The sequence below is a fragment of the Scyliorhinus torazame genome, chromosome 1, assembly GCF_047496885.1.
Source record: "Scyliorhinus torazame isolate Kashiwa2021f chromosome 1, sScyTor2.1, whole genome shotgun sequence".
Taxonomy (NCBI): domain Eukaryota; kingdom Metazoa; phylum Chordata; class Chondrichthyes; order Carcharhiniformes; family Scyliorhinidae; genus Scyliorhinus; species Scyliorhinus torazame.
In genome coordinates, this window is record NC_092707.1 from 51,705,039 (window position 1) to 51,727,847 (window position 22,809).

At 46.7% G+C, this 22,809-nt stretch overlaps 1 protein-coding gene across 2 annotated transcripts in view; it reads right to left on the bottom strand.

Moving 5' to 3' along the window:
* Nucleotides 1–4,777: 4,777 nt before the first annotated feature.
* rasal1a (RAS protein activator like 1a (GAP1 like)) overlaps nucleotides 4,778–22,809 on the bottom strand; it is a 386,120-nt gene continuing 368,088 nt past the window's right edge. The window contains exons 20-22 of one of the 2 annotated variants that reach the window (XM_072492394.1): nucleotides 18,614–18,734; nucleotides 8,701–8,780; nucleotides 4,778–7,330 (exon numbers count right to left, since the gene is read on the bottom strand). In XM_072492394.1, the coding sequence (XP_072348495.1) occupies nucleotides 7,185–7,330; nucleotides 8,701–8,780; nucleotides 18,614–18,734 (347 nt within the window). In that variant the 3' untranslated portion in view covers nucleotides 4,778–7,184. Of the gene's footprint in view, nucleotides 7,334–8,700; nucleotides 8,781–18,613; nucleotides 18,735–22,809 lie in introns of both variants that reach the window. The other variant, XM_072492310.1, reaches the window with a different exon arrangement.

Sequence of the window (22,809 nt, forward strand, 5' to 3'; positions counted from 1 at the left end):
GTCACTGGCAAGACCAGCATTATTATTATTGCTGTTGTGTCTCATCCCACACCTTGTGGTGCACATGTCAGACTTTCATCTGTTTCCTTAGCTAGCTTTTCCTGGAACAGGCCTTTAGTCTGCCACCAGAGGCTTTTCGCCACCCGGTATGGATCCTCTCCCGCTCTTACTGCCTAGCACTGCTGTGATGGAAGGATTTTGCACGATGACACTCAACCAGTTTGGTCGCGTTATGAACGAACCTTCCTTGGCCATCAGGTCCTGGGGTGGGACTTGAACCTGGACCTTCTGGCTCAGAGGCAGGGACTCTACCCACCGCGACACAAGGCCGACCCAGAATTTATTGTCCACTCTAATTTCCCATGAGCAAGCGGTGATGAGCCGCTTCTTGAACTGCAGCAGTCCATGTGGTGTAGGTATACCCACAGTGCTGTTAGGGAGAGAATTCCGGGATTTTTCACCCAGCGACAGCGCTGGGTTGATGGTGAATTTCAAACTCAGGACGGTGAGTGACTTGAAGGGAAACTTGCAGGATGCGATGTTCCCATGCATTTGCTGATCGAAGTCATGGGTTTGGAAGATACTGTTGAGGGATGTTGCACTCTCACCTCTGAAACCCAATGTCCAGCATTCAAGACCCCACCATGACTTGAGCACAAATGAAAATGTCACGCCACCACGGTGCTGCTGAAGTTTAGATCAGAGACTTGCCCTGTCAGGTGGATGTAAGAAATCAGTCCCTACTTCAGCTGGGGTGTGAAGCACATAATGAGAACAAAGTGAGATTCTTGTGCGTTCAATAACTTTTACTTTTATTTCTGTTTTTGGATACCCATGATATAAATTGTGAATAGCACATTAATGTACATATAATAATAATTTAACGCTGTGTGCAAAATACACACATTCCATAACCTAATTTCTGACAAAAGTCATCACATTTAAAGGCATATGCCTTGCCGTTATGCACTTAATTTTAAAATTCTCAGCAAAAAGCACAGTGGATGCTTTTAGAAAACTGGTATATAAATAATAATCTGGCAAACATCATTTGGCGGCATATTATTCCCCATGGATCACTTACTGACACTGACGTGGACTTGAGTTCAGCCAAAAAAGACCACTTTATAGAATAAATACAAATCATTATACATTCACAGGCAGCAAATATCAATGCCCAATATACAACAAATGCATTTAATAAAAAACTTCACATTAAAAAGGTTGTTCAGGTATGCTTACAATAGCAAATTTAAGGCAGTGCTGAATACATGGGCCATTCCACCACTTCAGCATTCAGTATTCAGATAACATGTTCAGATAGCATGTATGTACATATACACAGAATCCTCACCGACATAATCACAGTGTCATTGTTATACATGGTAAAATACATAGATCACAATGACTCTGCAATTAGAGATCTATTACCTTAGTCATCATGCACCAATATTTGTTGGGACACAACACTGTGCAGTACAACATTGAATATAAAACTGGACACGCTAACCATTGTGAAATCTTTGCATTTAAATCACTTCAGCTCGGTATTTAAGGGCGGCATACGGTTAAAGCAACATCTACATCACAATAGTAAAGGCTTTGGTGCAAAGCTGGTATAAATGAAATGGCAGTGTCTACGTGGGACGTTTGCACTCAGAATTGATGCCTCCGTCCCCTCACCCCCAGCACCAATCCACCCCACCCCACTCTGCATTGACAACAGACTTAAGTCTGCAATTCACAGAAGCATTGTTTACATAGGAATGCAGAAGAAATACTGGTGAATGCTGGCCCTCAGCATTCAACCCAAAGGCTTCGCAGGTTTGAGCTAAAAGTAGGAAGACAACAGTCAGTAAACCATTTGTAAGCAAAATATCTCCCTTTTGATCTAAATCTCAGACATGTCCTGTAATACTGACAATTCTCCTCCAATTTATTTTTAATCTTGACAAAGAAAAAGATAATTTTCTTGGAGATTTATCAATTTTGCTCTAAATATATCCCATTTAAAGCAAATTCCACTGACTGCACACAATTTTAAGCAGCTCCCACATTTCATGACATTACTCTTTTGGGGTGTAATGATCTACTCTTGCCACTGAATAGCTTTAGGCTCAGAATATTGCTGCTAACAGTCTTTAGAGGTGTTGCCAATTAGCATCTTACTTTAAACTCTTACTTCCAATTAGCTGCAGCGATGAGTTTACTGCGCTACAGAGGGTAGGACATGGAAACTTATATTTTAATGTGATGCCGCAAATGAAGTCAATTCAATTTCAAAGCAAATGAAGCACCACGGGAGCATTTGACTCACTCTGCCATTAGTGCCACATTGAGACACTCTGAGGGCGGTATAATGCCATCAATCTTCCTACTGCTGACCAAACGGAAACATACATAAATACTGACCTGACCCTGCAAAGGCGGGTGTCCCAATGGCCCCTAGTGTCATTTTTAAACTTAAGAAAAACATTGCCTTATGCATGAAACGAGAGGAGGATATCACAGATTAAACTTCCTGTGCTGTGGGAGACAGTTCATTGCCTACAATGTGATTTAACTCTGGTGGTGCAAACATGCATCGGAAATAAATGCTAATGGCACATTTAGCTTGGGTGCAAACCTTCACAGCATGCCATTCAATACATTGACTGAAAAGCGTTGCATCCGTGCGTATGCTGAAGCAAAGAGCATTGTTACATCCCATCGCATCATTTATTTTTACAAAGGAGCTTCTTCCATAACTTTACTCATTGTTGGTTATTTTAAGCAACACAAACTGCTGCATTATTACTGAGCTTTTTGCGAGAACAAACTGGGCCACTTAAAAATAAACCGCTGTCAAACAATCTATGCTGTGACATTATCATCAGCTATCTTTAGAAAGGGACTTCAGAACTAACCAGCATGCAGACACAAAACCGCACACGCTGGGCTCAATTTTGCCAAATTTGCACGGAGTGCTGGACCAGGCGGGAAAAGCTGGTGAAACGTACCAGCTTCACGGATACCGGGCTGGATTCTCCATTTCCCGACGGCAAAATTGTGAAACGCAGTTGGGCGGAGAATAGCATCCGACGCCGAAATCGCGGTCAACGCCGGTTTGACGCCAAATCGGGATGCTCCAGCCCCCCAAAATTAGGGTAAATGCTGTCCTGGCTGCTGAGCGAAAGTGCGGCGGATACAAATGGCGTGGAGTGACTGAGGGCTGCAGGGGGGGGGGGGGGGGGCGCCACGGGGGGGGGGGGACAGGCGGAGCAGCCAGAGTGCCCCCCCTCCTGGGACTGGGGCAGTGCCCAGGCACTGACCACCATCCTGCTGAATACCCACTTACCGACCATCCACCTTAGCCCCTGGTTCTACACAGTGGCACTGGCCGTATGGGTGTGCCCACCCCCACACCCCTCCCACCCGTCACAGCAACCCCCCCCCCCACCTCGGCATCGAACACCCACCGGGCGGTCCACCCAGGGCCACTCCCATGGCAGCCCCCAGTGAGGGCAATGCCAGCCAACGGTGCCCCTGGCAGCAGGGATGGGTGCCAGGACTGGGGGCACCAGCGGATATCTGGCCGGGTCCGTGGGGTGAGGAGGGTGAGGGGTGAGGATGAGAGGTGTGGCCATCCAAAATGGCTGCCCACACAGATCGATGGGAAATTGGTGAACACAGAGACACAGACAGACTGCAACTTGCAAATATACAAGGGCTACAGCCCCGACCTTGCAGAAACTAACACAGGGAAAAGGCCGTTGAAAGGACATCCCGGGACAATGGGCTCCAGGTAGGAACTAACAATATGTGGCAGACCTGGTGGCGTCGGTTTCCTTATTTGGGAAGGCCTACATGACTCAAACACTACCCGTACCAGCCTCCCCGAACAGGCGCCGGAATGTGGCGACTAGGGGCTTTTCACAGTAACTTCATTTGAAGCCTACTTGTGACAAAAAGCGATTTTCATTTAATTTAATTTTTCACTAACGGCCATGGGACCCACCCTGCCATCGAGGTGTCCACCACCAATTGGTTGAGATCGATCAGGGTGCTCAAGCCCTGATTGATCTATTGGACATCTACCTGGGACCACCCAAAAGCGCGCAAAATCTGTAAGGGATAAAAGGTGCTGCGCAGCCCACCACCCGCTCACTCGCCGACCGATGACAATAACGGTGATACCCGCACCAGCCGAGGAGGGGACCATCCACACCTTCCACAGAGGGACCAGAGCCAGGGACACCGACAATCAGCAACAGACATCCAGCACTGCCAGACGATGGATTACAGATAAGGCTGTATCTGCTCTGCATTTGCCAGTCACCTGGACGTGAAGTTAGGTTTGTTCTTGTGTGTTAGTTTAGAGTGCAACTTGTATGTGTGTGTTCACTATGTGTGCGTGTAATAAACTATTACCGTATTGAACAACTGGTGTGGTCATTTGTCCACCCTTTACAGGTTTCAGGCACATACTGTGGTTTAGAAAGTACAACTGGGGTCAGGGGAGTGTGGGCTGAGGGGTGGGTGGGGTAGGGTGGGGGGTGTGGGTCGAGAGGGGTGTGGGGGGTATCCACCCATGTGTCATGGGGATACACAACTAAGCAGGGTCTCACATGCTCGCCCGCCGCCGACTTCCACGTCGGCGACATCCTTTTTCTCCGGGCCACCGACCACGTCCAGTGCCCTCTGCTCGGGCACGGTGAGGGGCCGCAGGTGTGGTGGTCCCTCTCCGGTTATCTCCCGCTCCCGGCGGTTATGTGCAGCCTTCTTCTGGGGGGGGGGGGATAGAGTTACGGGTGTGGGGGGCGGCGGGGTTAGTGCCAGGGGCATAGAGCAGCCGACTCACCCTAGCCGCCCGGAGGAGGTCGTGCAGTCTCTCCCGGTAGTGCTGGCCGGGCGGTAGTGCTGGCCAGTCCGGACGACGTTGCCCACAGCGCTGACCGCGTCTGCCACCTGCCCCCAGGCACGGTGAGCGGCGGCCCCTGGTGGCCTTCCTCCCGGGCCATGGTACAGAGTCATCCTTCTCTCCTCCACGGCGTCCAGGAGGGTGTCCAGATCAGCGTCCCTGAACCATGGCACTGCTCTCCTTCCAGCCATCTTGTTGGCTGGGACGTGTGTGTGGGGAGATTGATCGTGAGAGTGTGACTGCGGCGTGTGAGCCTCATGTGCGCCAATCACGGACCCGGCAAATCCGGCGCCATTTTGCATGGAACCGGTTGCGTTCCACGTGGTGATGGTGCTAACCCATTTAGAGTTGCTGAATCGGTGCAGCTGTTGCGCCGTTTTTGCTGTCATAAAACACCACTTTCCCAGGCCGGAGTCAGCACTTAGTCTGAAAATCGGAGAATCCAGCCCACCATTTCTTACCTGGTGAAACGGCACTCTGGGAAATTTCAATGTGCTGGTGAGGATCATACGGCCAGTTGGAGGGACGGGACCTAAATGCATAGACAACGCCTGGAATGGGGGGTGGAGGGAGGTGAATGGACCTATGCCATCAAGCAAATTCATTATGTTAAAATTGGTTTAATTGCTGGCCGATCACCGACTGGCCAGGGGAAGATGTCACAATAAGAACTCATCGGCGCAAATCCTGTTTATGGCTGCTAGTGAAATTTAGCAGCCATTACGGGATTTGCGGCAGCAACTACCGGGGCCGCTGGTTCGCATATATTTTTGGTCTTAGGTTCTTCAATAAACAATATTTTTTTAAAATTACTACTACAAATTCTAATGGTGTTTGCACTTTTATGCATGAGTGATGTGCTGGTTTAGCTCAGTGGACTATTCAGCTGGCTTGTGATGCAGAACAAGGCCAGCAGCGCTGGTTCAATTCCCGTACCGGAGTGTGGCGACTCGGGGCTTTTCACATCAACTTCATTGCAGTGTTAATGTAAGGCTACTTGTGACAATAAACGTTTTTTTAAAAATGCAGGTACTTAGAAGGAGATCCCATCAAAAATTATATTTTGATCTTGTCAGTTGTTCTATGTATGAAGACAAATAAAATGCAGAGGGATTTGCATGCAAACCGATCTGTAAGGTAAGCTCATTTGGTGACACGATCTTTAAAACTAAAGGGTGAGTCACAAAAATTCAAAGCTTCCCAACGCATCTCATTTGTACCACCTTTCTTTCAAACTTGGCAGTAAATGTTATTTCATTGTGAAGCTGCAGAAGCAAATCAAAATATGCTGTAAAAATAAAAACCTAGCCTGCCACCTTTTTACTAAATTAAACAACTGTAGTAAGTATGAAATTGGCCAGCTTGATTTACCTGATGAAATAGTAATGAACCTCAAAGGCATTGGCCCCTGTACTGCCTGTTGCAACCAATGGACTACTATCAACAGGGTTAATTCAGTACCAGTCTGTCAGGAAACTGGATCTGTTGAAAGATCGATTAAAAGCACAAACGTCCCTTACAATATAATATTATGCCATTCACTTCATAATGTTTGTGACTGTCATAAGTCACTTAACTGCATTACTAAAATGCAGTGAGATAACCTCCTGCCAAGACAAACAAAGTTTTACAGCTCACATTGGAGCAACATAACAACTTTTGCCAGCAACAAAATAAAGCTGCAATGAGCTGTGATTCCACCCAGCCAGTTTTGAGCAGCACACTGATGTTTTGGCAAGCAGGGCTGCTGTACAGACACAAGAGGGTTCCGAACATCTGGTTGTGATCTATAATTTCACAGACATTTATTGTTTTTTGGTTTCCTGTGGTCCGATTTGTAAATTACTAGCGACAATGCATTGCACTGAAACCATCTTCTCCAGTGAGCAGACAGGAAGGTTCTCACAATGTAGACACGACTTCTGCATTAATAAGTGTTTGTGTTCTGCTTCCTTACATTAACAGCAGATGAAATCTCTGCCCTAATTTCAAACAACAAAGAATCAGCAACTTTCCCCCCAAAGTTGCCTCGGATATACAATCCCGTTCTCTTTTATAGCTTACTTGTGATAATGATACAGCTCATGAAAGATAGTCCTGCCATGCCCCAGTTCCCAGTGTCATTCACTGTCACCTGCATGGTTGTGTTCAAGTTTTCTTACATTTGAATTGTTTAATTCGCTCTTATTAAATCCACTGCACACTTAGACCTGCCTGTGGCACACTGAACATTGTGCACAAACTGTGATGTTTCAGCTGTCTAGCCACAGTCAATCAGTATGGCTCAGGGAACCAACATCTCATTGGCTTGCTCCTCTTTCTCCCTGCGTTCGAATGCCTGGTGAGCACGTTCAAGATCTTGTATGACATCCAGAAGTCGGGCAGCTGCTGATATCCTCCGATCTTGAAAACAGCGATTCCTCTCGACTCCTGCTGTGGGCGAAGTTTTGGAATCATTAGCCGTGAGATCACTGCAGTGTAATTCAACCTAATCTAGCAATATTGCACAGTCGCTCAATGTAGGATTTGGATCAAAACCGGGTTATGACATTGCCAATGATAATTACTACAACTGGGTGTTTAAAGTTAGCCATTGACAAACAATATTCCTTTCTGTTTCTTTTACCTTCTATTGTCACAAGTATGAAGTTACTGTGAAAAGCCCCTAGTCACCACATTCCGGCGTCTGTTCGGGTAAGCTGGTATGGGAATTGAACCGGCGCTGCTGGCCTTGTTCTGCATCACGAACCAGCTGTCTAGCCCACTGAGCTAAACCAGCCTCTTACCATGGTTTTAAATTCAAAGTTTGAACCATAACAAAACTGCTTTGAACCTGAAGCTGGCCCAGATTGAGAACGCAGTCGCCTTTTCTGTTTGGTCGCTTGTTTAGATTTTAAAACTGGAAATGTTCCCATTTTTATTGAGTTTTTTGCTAATGTTATTTTTCAGAAACACTACTTGTAGAAATATGCAATTAGATTTTTTTTTAATGAATTGCTCTGGTCATCGCGTGCAGTGATTTTTGTAAATTATTCAAAAAGAATTCATCATTTTTCCATGCAGATAGACCAGAGCAATCCTCTTTGTTTCCTGTTGTTTCATTCCACATTCATTCTGCCAGCCCCCAGCCTCGAGGGTAGCTCTAGCCTACGGCATTCTGTCAGAAAGTGTACTTCAAGGATGGGAAGCCTTTTTTGATGTTTTTTTTTAACTTTCTCGGGATAGCCACAATGCCTCACTATTGTTTGCCAGCAACTTCAATGAGCAAAACATCGATGCAATTCGTGAAGAAAAACAAAATTGAGCAGGAGATTGTTCTGGGTTTGAACAGACTGCTATTTGAATGGATCTGAGCCACTAACTTGACTGGATTTTCACCCTCTCATACAGCTTAACGAAATCCCACTAGTCAGCTCTGAAATCTTGCACATAACCATTGGCTTTACTTCTATTAATGGTTCGAACATACTCAGAGGGATATATGTATATACACATACATATACACATAGAACAAAAGGAAAATTTGGGAACTAAATGGTAAACACTTGTCTGATTTTGAAGTTCACAGGACAGTTACAAAATCCCCTTCGGGTTTATAATATCACCAGAACTCTCTGTAGAATTTAGTTTTAAGTGCAATATACATTCATAGACAATTGGCAACAGGTTCCGTTTTACAGCAAAAGTGGTTCAATAATTACTAGTTATGGTAATATTTACTAATTTCAGAAAAACATTTGGGCTTTGAATAAGTGGACACTTTAATGTGTAGGAGGTTGTTAATGTTGAAAGACAACTACCTTCCTTATTCCCATCACCTTGCGATCTTCCTTCCTGGTCCAGCCCAGTTCCTGCATCTAAAGATTCAAGGTACTTCTTTCTATTAAAAAAAAGAGAAAACCAGAAATAAAAGTCATGAAAGTATTCTAGCCTGAGATTTTAAAAATTATATTTGAAATTCAGTACAGTATTTTTGGCTGGAGTTTTCCATGGGCGGGTTTGGCTACGGGAGCAGAAAATCTAGCCAACGTAAAAGTGCGACCTCCTCTTGCGAGTGACATAGCGCCTTTCCCGACATTCAATGACAGGAACATTCTCTACATTAGCATATCGTTGTCAGTCGCTGACGGCTTCAATGGCGCATTTGCTACCTGCTGGCCTTTACCGAATTTAGGGAAAATTCCGTTCTCATTTTCTAACTAACGGTCCTTCATTACCATTAACTCAAGGCTTTACGCTTTAATATTTTATTTTATTATCAGCCAACCTTGTTTATTTACCATGCGGAGTATGGCGAATAAAGGAGGAGGAAATTTAGAACTAATACATTGAATGGTCACAGATTACTTCTTAAAGTGCTAAATAATTTAAAAGTTCAAGTCACTTTGAATGACTGCTCAATATGCAATGACTGGTAACACACTGGCCTCTAGTGGTACAATCTATTGTTTCAACTTCCTTGGGTTTTTCGGGATGTATTTCTAGGGTGTGATCTACTGGCCACGTCACGTCCAAACGGAGCACGACTGGTAATTTTTTTTTTTGAAAATATTTTATTGTGACATTTATAATTTTAACATTTCAAACAACAGAGAGATCCAACACACACAAAAAACCCACAATAACACACCCAACTCCCCCAGCCCTAAACCTTAACTATCCAGATATGATTCCCTGCCCTTATTTGTCTCTTCCATGCCTCCTCCTCCCTCCCCCTCTGCTGACGGTCAATTCTCCTTGAAGAAGTCGATGAACGGCTGCCACCTCCGAGCAAAACCCTGTAATGAACCCCTTAAGGCAAACTTAATTTTCTCTAGCCTAAGTAACAGCAATCTTGGGAGGACTGTCATTTTCACAGTCTGTACCCTGCCCGCCAATGACAGCGGGATCATGTCCCACCGACGGAAGTCCCCTTTCATTTGCTCAATCACCCTGCCAAAATTTAATTTATTGAGCAGCCCCAGTCCCTTGACACTTGAATCCCCTAAAGCTCTCTCCCACCACTTTGAACGGCATCTCCCTCAACCTCCTCTCCTGCCCCCTTGCCTGGATTGCAAAAACCTCACTCTTGCCCATATTCAGTTTGTAACCTGAGAACTGAACAAATTCCTCCAATATCCCCATAATACCTGCAATTCCCCCCAACGGGTCTGTTATATAAAGGAGCAAATCGTCCGCATAGAGAAAGGCCCTATGTTCCACCCCACCTCTCACTATCCCCCGCCAAACGTGCGATGCTCTCAGCGCCATTGCCAAAGGCTGTATGGCCAGGGCAAACAGTAGTGGGGAGAGTGGACACCCCTGTCTCGTCCCCCGACACAGAGTAAAATATTCCGATCAAAACCGGTTTGTCCTTACATTCGCCACTTGTGCCTGATATAGCAACCTGACCCGATCCACAATTCCCTGCCCAAACCCAAACCATCCCAGGACATTCCACAAATACTTCCGCAGGTATCATTATTACATTTAGGAGCCGCCTAATGTTGGATGTCAGGTGTCATCCCTTAACAAATCCCGTCTGGTCCTCCCCTATTACCCCCGGAACACAATCCTCTACACGTGTGGCCAAGATCTTTACCAGCAATTTCGCATCCACATTTGGCAGGGAATTGGCCTATACGACCCACAGCTCTCCGGATCCTTATCCCTCTTCAAAATAAGGGAAATCGATGCCTGCGATAATGTTGGGGGGAGCACTCCCAGCTCCTTTGACTCATTAAAAGCCTTTACCAGGAGTGGCCCCAACAGCCCGGAAAACTTTTTATAAAACTCTACCGGGTATCCGTCTGGCCCTGGGGCTTTACCCGATTGCATCGCCCCCCCCCCCCCCCCCAACCCGTCTATCACCTCCCCAAGCCCAATTGGGGCTTCCAAATCCTCCACCAACTCCTCATCTATCCTCGGGAACTACAGCCCCCCCCCCCCCAGAAATCGCTTCATACCCTCCTCCTCGGCTGGGGGTTCTGATTTATTCAATTTACTATAAAACTCCCAAAACACATCATTCACCCCCGCCAGATCCAGAACCACCTTCCCCCCTGTATCCCTCACTTTCCCGAGCTCTCTCGCCGCCTCCTGTTTCCTCAGCCCGTGCGCCAGCATCCGGCTGGCTTTTTCCCCATATTAAGACACTGCTCCCTTTACTCTCCTCAGCTGTTCCTCTGCCTTGCCTGTGGACAGGAGCCCAAATTCCAACTGCAGTCCCTGACGCTCCTTCAAAGCCCGTCATCCGGAGATTCCACATACCTCCTGTCCACCTGTAAAATTTTGCCTACCAGTCTGTCCAACTCCGCCCGCTCAGCCTTCTCCTTATGGGCCCAAATAACCGTCTTCAGTGCCTCCCAAACCACCCCCGCCGAAACCTCACCCGTGTCATTGATCCTTATATATCCCTGGATGGCCTCCCTCACCCGCTCACATACCTCATCCTCCATTAGCAGACCCACATCCAATCTCCATTGTGGGCATTGGACCTTTCCTTTGCTAACTTGCAAATCTACCCAGTGCGGGGCTGATCGGACACCACTATTTCTGTATATTCCGCATCTATTACCTCGGCCAGCAGCGTCTTATCCATAACAAAAATGTCTACCCGGGAAAACACCTTATGCATATGGGGGTAGAATGAAAACTCCTTACTCCTCGGGTTCCCAAATCTCCACGGATCGACCCCCCATGCGCTCCATGAACCCCCGGAGCTCCTTTGCCGTAGCTGAAGCCTTCCCAGACCTTGAACTCGACCGGTCCAATCTTGGATCCAGGACCGTGCTGAAATCCCCTCCCATGATCAGTCGATGTGAATCTAGGTCCGGAATCTTCCCCACAACCCGTCTAACAAATTCAACGTCATCCCAGTTCGGGGCATATATATTTACCAATACCACGACCATTCCCTCCAGCTTCCCACTAACCATAACATATCTACCCCCCAGGTCCGCTTCTATATTCCCCACCTTGAATGCCACCCGCTTATTAACCAAGATCGCCACCCCTCCCGTTTTAAAGTCTAACCCCGAATGAGACATCTGTCCAACCCATCCCTTCCTTAACCTAATATGATCCCCCACCTTCAGATGTGTCTCCTGCAATATAGCCACGTCTGCCTTCAGTTGCCTCAAGTGTGTGAAAACACGGTCCCTTTTGACTGGCCCATTTAGTCCCCGAACGTTCCATGTGACCAGCCTGGTCGGGGGGCACCCACACCCACCTCCCTTGCTGATCAACCATAATCGCTACAAGGCCAGTCTGTGGCCCATGCCCCGCACCTCCCCTGGCCCGCCATCGGGCAAGTACCGTCATCAATCCTCCTCCTCCTCCACTTTGAAAGTCCCCTCCCCCTCAGCAGTATAATCCCCCCCCCCCCTCACTCTCACTCCCCCTCCATCCACCCCCCACTTTACTTCTGTGAACTAGTCTCCCCAGCTAGCCTGGCAGCCCCACCCATGGCGCCTAACATCCTGCCCCCCACTGATCCCCCCCCCCCCCCCACCCCCCCACCCCCAACCCCCCACCGTGCTTGGTGCAAGCAGTCAAAACAAAGGGAAGAAGTAAACACATACAAACAATCCCTCCCAAGGTGCGAACACAAAGACCCATCCCTCATCCGGTAACAAAGCACTGTATACTGGCCTAACCCCAAACAGAACCGAAAAAATGAAAGAAACACAAACACAAAGACTCAAAGTTTTTCACAGCATAGTTCAGTTCTCCTCAATCAAAGTTCAAGGTCCATTCAGCTAGTGTCCGATCAGCTAGTCCATTCTCCTACATGAAGTCCGCTGCCTCCTCCCCCGAGCCAAAGTACAACACCCGGCACCCATAGGCCACCAATAGGCAAGCCGGGTACAATAGTCCAAACTTTAAGTCCTTCTTGTAATGGGCCAACTTGACCCTATTAAAAATCGCCCTCCTCTTCGGGAGCTCTGCTCCCAGGTCTTGGTCAACACAAATCTCGACAACCTCCCAAGTGCATTGCCTCATCTGCCTGGCCCACCTCATAATGCGTTCCTTGTCCAGGAACCGATACAATCGTGCCACCATCGCCCTTGGCGGCTCACCCCTCTGGGGCTTGCGCATCAGTGCCCTGTGGGCCCGATCCACCTCCAACGGCCGATCAAACGCACCTTCCCCGAGCAGCTTTTCCAGCATCTTCCCAACATACGCATCCACATCCGATCCTTCAATTCCCTCCGGCAGACACACGATCCAGATGTTCTGCCTCTGAGAATGGTTCTCCAGGTCCTCCACTTTCTCCAGCAGTCGCTTCTGCTGGTTACACAGCATCCCAATCTCTGCTGCCATCGAGGTGGACTGTTCCTCATGCTCCCCCGCCAGCTCCTCCAACCTCAGGATCGCCTGTCCCTGGGCTGCCAGTCTCATCTCCATGTGGTCAACCACGGCCTTGATCGAGTCCCCGCCCGGGCCAGGTCCTCTGAACTTTCCTTCCACTGTTGGGTGAACTTCTCATTCAGGAAGCTCACCAACTGGTCCATCAATCACTGAGACAACAGGGCCACTCTCTGCACATCCACCAGCTCTGCGTTGTAGCCATCTGGGATGGCCACTTACGACAAGAAACATGGATGTTCGCAAAGCATAACGGGAAAAATGGACAGTGTAAGGTTCAGGCAGGCACAGAGCCTGAATGTATATTTGTGAGCAAAGAATCCAGACAGCATCGAAACCCCCAACCGATTAGCATTTTGATGGCCCATCTCCGTAAGACAAAGGACTGATACTTGAGTAACCGATACAATCCCAGACATTTCGGCGCCACTCCCTGTACTCAGGAAGCGTAAACAACAGGGTCAATGACCGCTTAGTCATTAGTGGCCCCCTGCCACTGCCAAGATGCCCGGGTGGCACTGTAAAGCCAGCAGGGGAACTGCCAAGGGTCAGAGCCCGAGGTTGGCCATGCCCATGAAAGGAGGGTTGGGAGGTTTGAAGGGGTGCAGGGCAAGTTAAGTAGGGGCCTCTGGAAGGTTGGGGGCGGGGTGAAGGGTAGGATCCCTGGAAGAGGGGGGCTGTAAAGAGGGTTGTGGGGGTGTCTGAAGACGTGATGGGCCCTCACAGACCCACAGCAGGGTGTCCTCGCTTGGGGGGGGGGTAATGCCATGTGTGTGGGGAGTGGCATTGCCCATAGTGGTGTTGGGGGGGCGGGACACACCCACAAGTCCATTTAGAGATTGGGGCACCCTTTCAAAATGAAGGCCTGATCTCTGAGGGCCGATCGCACCAACGAGTTCTATTCCCCAGTGCTGAAAATAATTTGATGGGCCAAACGGGTGAAAAACTCCCCAAGGCCCAAAAGTGACTAAGTGTGGTTAGACAGGGGTGGGAATCTCGCAGGCAGAGCCGCTGGGAAATTCCCAACAAAACCCACCTCAAATGATACTGCGAAACTTTTCCGTTCGATAGCGACCTTAGTCTGAGTATCTCCTGAGTAATATGCATGATTGATCAACTGAACATGCTTTGTTAATTACTTCCTGGATTCATTCATTCAAACAATGTGACCATAATGGAAGAAATCAACCCTCTCAGTCACAACAGGAACTTTGTTTGCCCGGCAACAATAAGTGGATGATGAAAACATAATCTAATATTGCCAGATGCGTCTTACAGGCTACTGTGACAAAAAATGTTCACAAGAATAGTTCTACATTATGTTATGACGAGCATTGTCCTTAATGCAAACCTGAGGGGTTATTTGCTCATAGGTACTACTGGTGCTGGGGAGGAGGGATAAGCAGGCAAAGAGCCGATGATACACCTTACGCATCTTTGTAAATTGGACAAAGCTTTGACTGAAAACAGGCAAGTTTCATTACAATATGAAAATCAATGGGAATGGGAGGCAGATGAACACACGCACAAACAAACACAATCTTCCACAATTCTTCGCTGGAAATGGACTGGTGACTGTTTACCTGAATAAAGCAGGAGTGGTGTCCTGACCATTCAAAGGGAAACTGGGATATCTGTGTTCTGGGATTTGATACCACAACGAGAGCAGAGGCACAGCAGTTAGCACTACTGCCTCACTTATAATTTACAACATGGGCGTTCCAGTTGGTTTATTTGGAGCAAATGGGAAAGGAAATGAGGGATGCCAAGTGGGAAACCAGACGCTAGGTGGACTACTCGCACCTGACGTTACCCATAAGCAGGGAGAGGTACACCTATTGTCCGAGAAAAGCTGTCTGACTCAAGATGCAATGACACAGTCATATTATCTTCCAGTTGTTCATACCTAATCTCCACTTCAGAAGCAGGACTGTCAAAGGTGCTGCCCATAAGTTTTATGCCTGTTTCCATAGCAACATCAGTCAATCCCCGGTGTACAGAGACATCAGCTGGTGACTGTTTACTTGTGCAAACAAATTCATCCTTTTTTTAGATGCAGAATGGTGAACCTGCTCACCTGTTGATTCTCACGGCACAAAGTTTCACGCACGATCGCAGGCGGCTCTTTTAGAAGCCACGGGCGAGATTTTCGGATGCCAGAGTTGGCTCAGCATTGGCCACTGGTGGGATCTTCCTTTCCCCTCAAAGGGCAGCACGGTAGCACAGTGGTTAGCACTGTTGCTTCACAGCTCCAGGGTCCCAGCTTCGATTCCTGGTTTGGGTCACTGTCTGTGTGGAATCTGCACGTTCTCCCCGTGTCTGCGTGGGTTTCCTCCGGGTTCTCCGGTTTCCTCCCACAAGTCCCGAACGACGTGCTGTTAGGTAATTTGGACATTCTGAATTCTCCCTCTGTGTACCCGAACAGGCGCCGGAATGTGGTGACTAGGGGCTTTTCACAGTAAGTTCATTGCAGTGTTAATGGAAGCCTACTTGTGACAATATAGATTACTTTACTTTATGTCTATGGCGTTTGGCGTGGCCCACCCATCCCACTGCTGGGAAACCCACTGTGAAGGGGGGGGGAGGCTTGTCTTTGGTGGGAACGGAAGATTCTGCCGGCACGAAAGGCCTGGAAATCCAGCCCCATGCCTTTACTTTCATGAACAACACCCCTTAAAAGTTCAGGATATCTGTGACCAGCAAAAGCAGATGATGCAGGTGGACACTCAATTCGTAGGTACGGGATCCACGGTGACAAGATCATTCAAGCCATTAAGAAAAAGTTAATTTCTGGACACCACCACCACACTGAACCCCTTCAAAACAGCCAGGAACAGCGTCGGAAGACGGTTAGAACAAGGCCCATGGAACCAATAAGATCATCACCGAGCAGCACTTTAGAAGTTTGCAGAGACCTGGAAGCTGCTGAGTGAGACAGGCGTGCTTTATTAAAGTCTGTCAGGGAAGGGGACCTGCCATCTGCCTATCTGTTCTGACGTACACAAGATCCCAATCTGCAAGCACATTGTTGTAAGACTCTCAGTTGTAAGAAGAGAATCGCTGAACCCCCACCCTGTCAGAGTAACTGATGAGTTTCGTCAGTATTACTTACAGGTGAGAATAAATAACTTAAAAACAAAACAAAGGACAGACGAATCACTCAGCTCCAAGAGAGCATTGAGGCCACCTCGGTGTAGTATGAGGGTTTGGCACATACAAGGCTAATGTGGGGCTGAGTAACTGAGTACAGTGTCGCCCGCACAGTGATGGAAGAAGGCACAGGACCCAGACCCAGGGGTCAGTCTGGTGTTGAGCAGAGACTGGTTAAGACCTGAGAATGGAGATGGCTCCCGTACCCTTTACTGCACAGAGTAAATAGTTCAACTTTTCAATGAACAAAGAACAACAAAGAACAAAGAAATGTACAGCACAGGAACAGGCCCTTCGGTCCTCCAAGCCCGTGCCGACCATGCTGCCCTTCTAAACTAAAATCTTCTACACTTCCGGGGTCCATATCCCTCTATTCCCATCCTATTCACGTATTTGTCAAGATGCCCCTTAAACATCACTATCGTACCTGCTTCCACCACCTCCTCCGGCAGCGAGTTCCAGGCACACACTCCCCTCTGTGTAAAAAACTTACCTCGTACATCTCCTCTAAACCTTGCCCTTCGCACCTTAAATCTATGGCCCCTAGTAATTGACCCCTCTACCCTGGGAAAAGACCTCTGACTATCCACTCTGTCTATGCCCCTCCTAATTTTGTAGACCTCTATCAGGTCGCCCCTCAATCTCCGTCGTTCCAGTGAGAACAAACCGAGTTTATTCAACCGCTCCTCATAGCTAATGCCCTCCATACCAGGGACATCCTGGTAAATCTCTTCTGCATCCTCTCTAAAGCCTCCACATCCTTCTGGTAGTGTGGCGACCAGAATTGAACACTATACTCCAAGTGTGGCCTAACTAAGGTCCTATACAGCTGCAACATGACTTGCCAATTCTTATATTCAAGCACCTACAGTTAACCAATTGACAACTATAAAGACTTCTTTAAGACACACTGTTCTGTAACCAGCGCACTCCAACATTAAGGATTCAAAGAATGGTGTGTGCTAGCTGGATGGTCCCAATGGGGAGGGGGGGGGGGGGGGGGGGGGGGGGGAATAAAAATGCACACTGAAAGGGAGAGGAAGTCTACTTTTTACAGCACTGCATATGTCTGATCCACTTGCTTTCTGAGGCCATCTAGTGGTCATTTACTTTGTTATCCAAAGATAAATCTACGACTGTAATCAAGCTAGTTTCTGTACTGAAGTATATTGAATGTGATTCTTACTCGGGAAGGATACATCATGAAAAATCGGTACCCTCTTCAGCATAAGTGTTGTATTTGAAGTAACTAATCTCAAAACACCAACGATGGTGAATGGCACATATCTCGTTAAATGCAACAAACAAGCACAGCTGGATCTGGGGAGCTATTGCTACTCCCCCTAGTGTGTTATAGCAATGCAGGATAGACTAGTTGGGTAAAACACTCATTCCCTTCTGTCGTTCTATCTGACCAAAAGATACTTTCCATGTCACCAAGTACTAGCAGTCAAAGATCAGGACAATCCCCAGTGCAGCTGAATACCACTCCCCTCTACCCAATATTGCTGAATACCAGCTTTCTATGACCAACTGCAACCTAATGTATATTATTGTCATGTTACTTTTGTTTTGAAAATGGGAAACGATAGTAGAAATATTAAAATAAATATTTGACAATCACTGTAAATCAGTGAGCTCGATGTTGTCCCTTCCATGGCATGAGCACCCCCAGGGACGGAGAATTATTTGGAGATGAAAAAGAGCCAATGAACGGAGAATACCATTGCATGAAATGCAAGCATGGTAGCACAGTGGTTAGCACAGTTGCTTCACAGCTCCAGAGTCCCAAGTTCGATTCCCGGCTTGGGTCACTTCTGTGTGGAGTCTGCACGTTCTCCCCATGTGTGCGTGGATTTCCTTAGGATGCTCCGGTTTCCTCCCACAGTCCAAATATGTGCAGGTTAGGTGGATTGGCCATGCTAAATTGCCCTCAGTATTCTAAAAGGTTAGGTGGGGTTACGGGGATAGGGTGGAGGTGTGGGCTTAAGTAGGGTGCTCTTTCCAAGGGCCAGTGCAAACTCAATGGGCCAAATGTCCTCCTTCTGCACTATAAATGCTATGATTCTATGCTATAAGGGCCGATCCCACTCTGCTACCGAAATTACAATGGAAAGAGTGGCACATACTGCCTTCATGTTCGAGCATTAGAATGGCACGAGTAGGTTACACAGCAATGGATTGGGGCCATGGCAAACGTTTTGCAGTACTCACTTCAGCTTCTCTCGGCCTTGTAAGAGCTGCTTGTAAACAGTCTGCATCTCAACATCAGGGTCGAGGGGGTCACTCCAGTCACCAAGAGTTACAGCGGAATGTGTGCGACTGCAACCTCGAACTGTTAAACAAATGGAAAGTGAGCAATACATAAGCATTACCAAATATTGTAGTCACTGTGTTTATGAAATGAAGTATTTAATCCTGTGGGAAATAGGAACAGCTGTTTCTTGTTCGGAAGTTGTTTAGATGTTTAATTCAGATACAAAATGTATTAAAAGTCATCAAAGGCTGTGGTAGAGTTTGCCGAATACCATCAATGTTTCTAGATGACATTAGGAACATTCTGCCTCATTGTAGCTCCAAATTTGAACAATGCAAATTCTGCCATGTTCTCTACAGGTACTAGACCCTGTATCCGGGAAGCTTGGGACCGGGACGTATGCCGGATTTAGGGATTTTACTGATTTTAGATCCGAGGCCTAGCATGTACTTATTGTACAGAAAATGAAGTATAAAAAATAAATAATAATAGTTTCATTCATATTGCTATCCGGAGTGTCAGTTTCGAATGCAGATGGTTTTCGGGCTGTTCCGGATTTTGGGGCCCAGGATAAGGGATCCGGTACCAGTACCAAGTGACACAGGTTGAACACATGGATAACTACTGGAAAATTCATGCTATTGACTAGTGTGTTGAGTCCTTTAAAGAGAGAGAGAGAAAGAAAGAGAGAGAAAGAGTGTTACTGGAAGGTTAGGGTCATATTGAAATAGTGATTCAATTGTAAAGTCACTCTTCTGAAAGTCAACTGATTGGAGGGTAAGCTGAATAATGTCACTTTAGGAATCTTCAAGAGCTAAATTACAATATAAACCAAGTTCTGAAGAAAAATCGCCAACCTGAAACATTAACTCTGTCCACAGATGCTGCCTGACCTGCTGAGTAATTCTCGCATTTTCAGTTTCTAAGTTAAATTATACCTAGGCATGGAATTTTCAATTGATCATTCTTATATTTTTCATTCACACATGCTGTATTTCAAAAGGCATATTCGAGCAGTTTTGACACCAGATTTGACCATAGTTGGGTGTCGTCTGTCCCAGCTAAACCATAAGGAGGCCTTGTGGCGCAGTGGGTATTGTCCCTACCTCTGCACCAGAAGCTCCAGGTTGGAGTCCAATGTCAGGACTTGTTGGCCACAGAAGGAACGTTCATAATGAGGTTTAACGGCTGATGATCAGCTCGGGAATCTATCCACCAACTTCCCCTCACTATTCCTCACAGCGTGGGTATGAAGTTACGCGAACAAAATTAAACCATGATGTTGTGGAGCTGAATTTTTGACATTTCTACCAGCTCTCCTGTTTAAAATATAATCAGTTCATCACTGAGGTGGCAACGGTAACATTGGACATTAGTGTGGTGGTCACTGAGACTTTATGAGTAAATTTGAGGAGATAGACAGAATTCTAATTAGTAATGGTTTGAAGGGTTATGGAAACCTGCCAGGAAAGTAGAGTTGAGGCCGAGAGAGATCAGCCATGATCGCACTGAATAGCAGAGTGGGCTCGAGGGGCTGAATTACCTACTTCTGCTCCTAGTTCTTAAGAACTTGCTGCAACAAATATATACAATAGATTAATTAACACTTACTCCAAAATATGATTTGAACACATTTAAATTGAAAAACTATTTCCATTCATAAATATTACAGCTGAAATCAATTTTACAAAATCCTCTATATAATCAATGTGTCCGGATGATCATTTTCATCCGCCAGAGTTTCAGATCAAACACCCACCTGAGCAAAACGAAGGATTGGAACTTTCTGCTGGAATTCAGGGAGAAAAAGAGCAAACTTCCAGTTTAAAAGATCAAGAGAATTCAAATGCAAAAGTTATTATAGCGTACCTGAGCTTCCTCGCTCTTTGCTATTTTTACGTTTGAGTGATATCCCAAATCTACTAAATTCTGGCAACTGTTCACTAGATTGTAAAAAAAGCTGTAAATAGAAGACTCGGGAAATACTTAGCAAATCCAGCAGCATCTATGAAGAGACAAATACTAATGTCCCAGGCCAATGACCTTTCATTCCGACTTGCTGAATATTTCCAGCGTGTTCTGGTTATATTTCAGGTTACCACCAATGGCTTTGCACGAGAAACAACCTTTTTGAATATCTCAGAGAAGGATTTGAAAATACTGAAAGAGGATAACAGGTCGAATTTTCAACAAATAGTCTTAATTAGGCTCCTAGAGCAGAAACAAATTACAGTGAAAGATAAAACACGAGGTGACAATTGAAATCAAAAAAGCAAAACTGGAAGTTTCCAGGATCTTTTTATATTCATTCCTGGGATGTGGGCATTGCTGGCTAGGTCAGTATTTATTGCCGAGTCCTAGTTGCCCTTCAGAGGATGGTGGTGAGCTGCCTTCTTGAACTGCTACAGTCCATGTGTTGTAGGCACACCCACAGTGCTGTTAGGGAGGGAGTTCCAGGGTTTTGATGAAGTGACAGTGAAGGAACTGTGATATATTTCCAAATCAGGGAGCTGAGTGACTTGGAGGTGCACAGGGTACACATGACATGGACCCGGATGAGGGAGTTTTACCCTGAGGTAAAAAATCTTTGTGAGAAGTGTGGGTTGGGTCTGGCAAACCACACCTGCGTGTTCTGGGGGTGTGAGAAACTGGAAGGTTTTGGGGAAGTGGTGTTCAAGGCTCTGTTGGAGATGGTGGGTTTGAAGTAGCACTGTGCCTCTTGGTGGCGATATTTGGGGCTTCAGTGCTGCCAGAGCTACAGGAGTGAAAGGGGGTCAGTGTGGTAGCCTTCACCTCCCTCTGATTGCTTGGCGAAGAATTTTGCTGAACTGGCAGTCGGCAACACTGCTGGGGGTGGTGGCGTGGTTGGGGGGACTACGCAAATTTCAGAGCCTGGTAAAGATCAAGATCATCCGAAGAGGGTCAGAGGAAGGATTTTACACGCGGTGGTGTCCGTGCCTATCCATGAACAAGGATCAGTTTGTTGCCGGGGGGTGGGGCGTATTTTGTAACCTAACCTTGTTGGAGATTAGAATAAAATATATATATATATTTAAATTTAAAAAAAAGAAAATCTAATTTCTAACCTTATGATGGAAGGAAAATCAATGATGAAGCAGCTGAAGATGGTTGGGTCTGAGATACTACCCTGAAGAACTCCTGCAAAGATATCATGGGCCTGAGATAATTGACCACCAACATCCACAACCATCTTACGCTGTGCCAGGGATGACTCCAACCAGCGGAGAGTTTTACCCCTGATGCTATTTGAGCTTGGGCTCTTTGTTGCAACATTCATTCAAATGCTGCATTGATGTCAAGGGCAGTCACTCTCACCTCACCTCTTTTGCCATGTTTGGAACAAGACATTAATGAGGCCAGGATGCTAAGTGGCACTGAGCATCAGTGAGAAGGTTATTGCTGAGTAAGTGCCGCTTGATAGCACTAATGATGACACCTTCCATCATTTTGCTGATGGTGGAGAGTAGACTCTTGGACCGGTAATTGGCTGGGTTGGATCTGTCCTACTTTTTGTGTACAGGACCTGGGAAATTTTCCATATTGCTGGGTAGATGCCAGTGTTGGATCTGAACTGGAACAGCTTAGCTAGGGGCATGGTATGCTCTCTAGCACAAGTCTTCAATACTACTGCTGGAATATTGGCAGAGCCCAGAGCCTTTACAGTATCCAGTGCCTTCAGTCGTTTCTTGATAGCACATGGAGTGAATCATATTGGCTGAAGACTAACATCTGTGATGCTGGGGACCTCCGGGGGAGGCTGAGCTGGATCATCCAGTCGGCATTTCTGGCTGAAGATTGTTGCGAATGCTTCAGCCTTTTCTTTTGCACAGGTGTGCTGGGCTCCTCCATCATTGAGGATGGGGGTATTTGTGGAGTCTCTTCTTCCAGTGAGTTGCTTAATTGTCCACCGCCATTCACGACTGGATATGACAGGACTGCAGAGCTTAGATCTGATCTATTGGTTGTGGGTTGCTTAGGCCTGTCTATTACTTGCTGCTTATGTTGTTTGGTGCGCAATTAGCCCTGTGTTGAGCGTCACCAGGTTGGCACCTCATTTTTACATCTGTCTGGTGTTGCTTCTGGCATACCTTCATGCACTCTTCTATTGAGCCAGGGTTGATATCCTTATTTG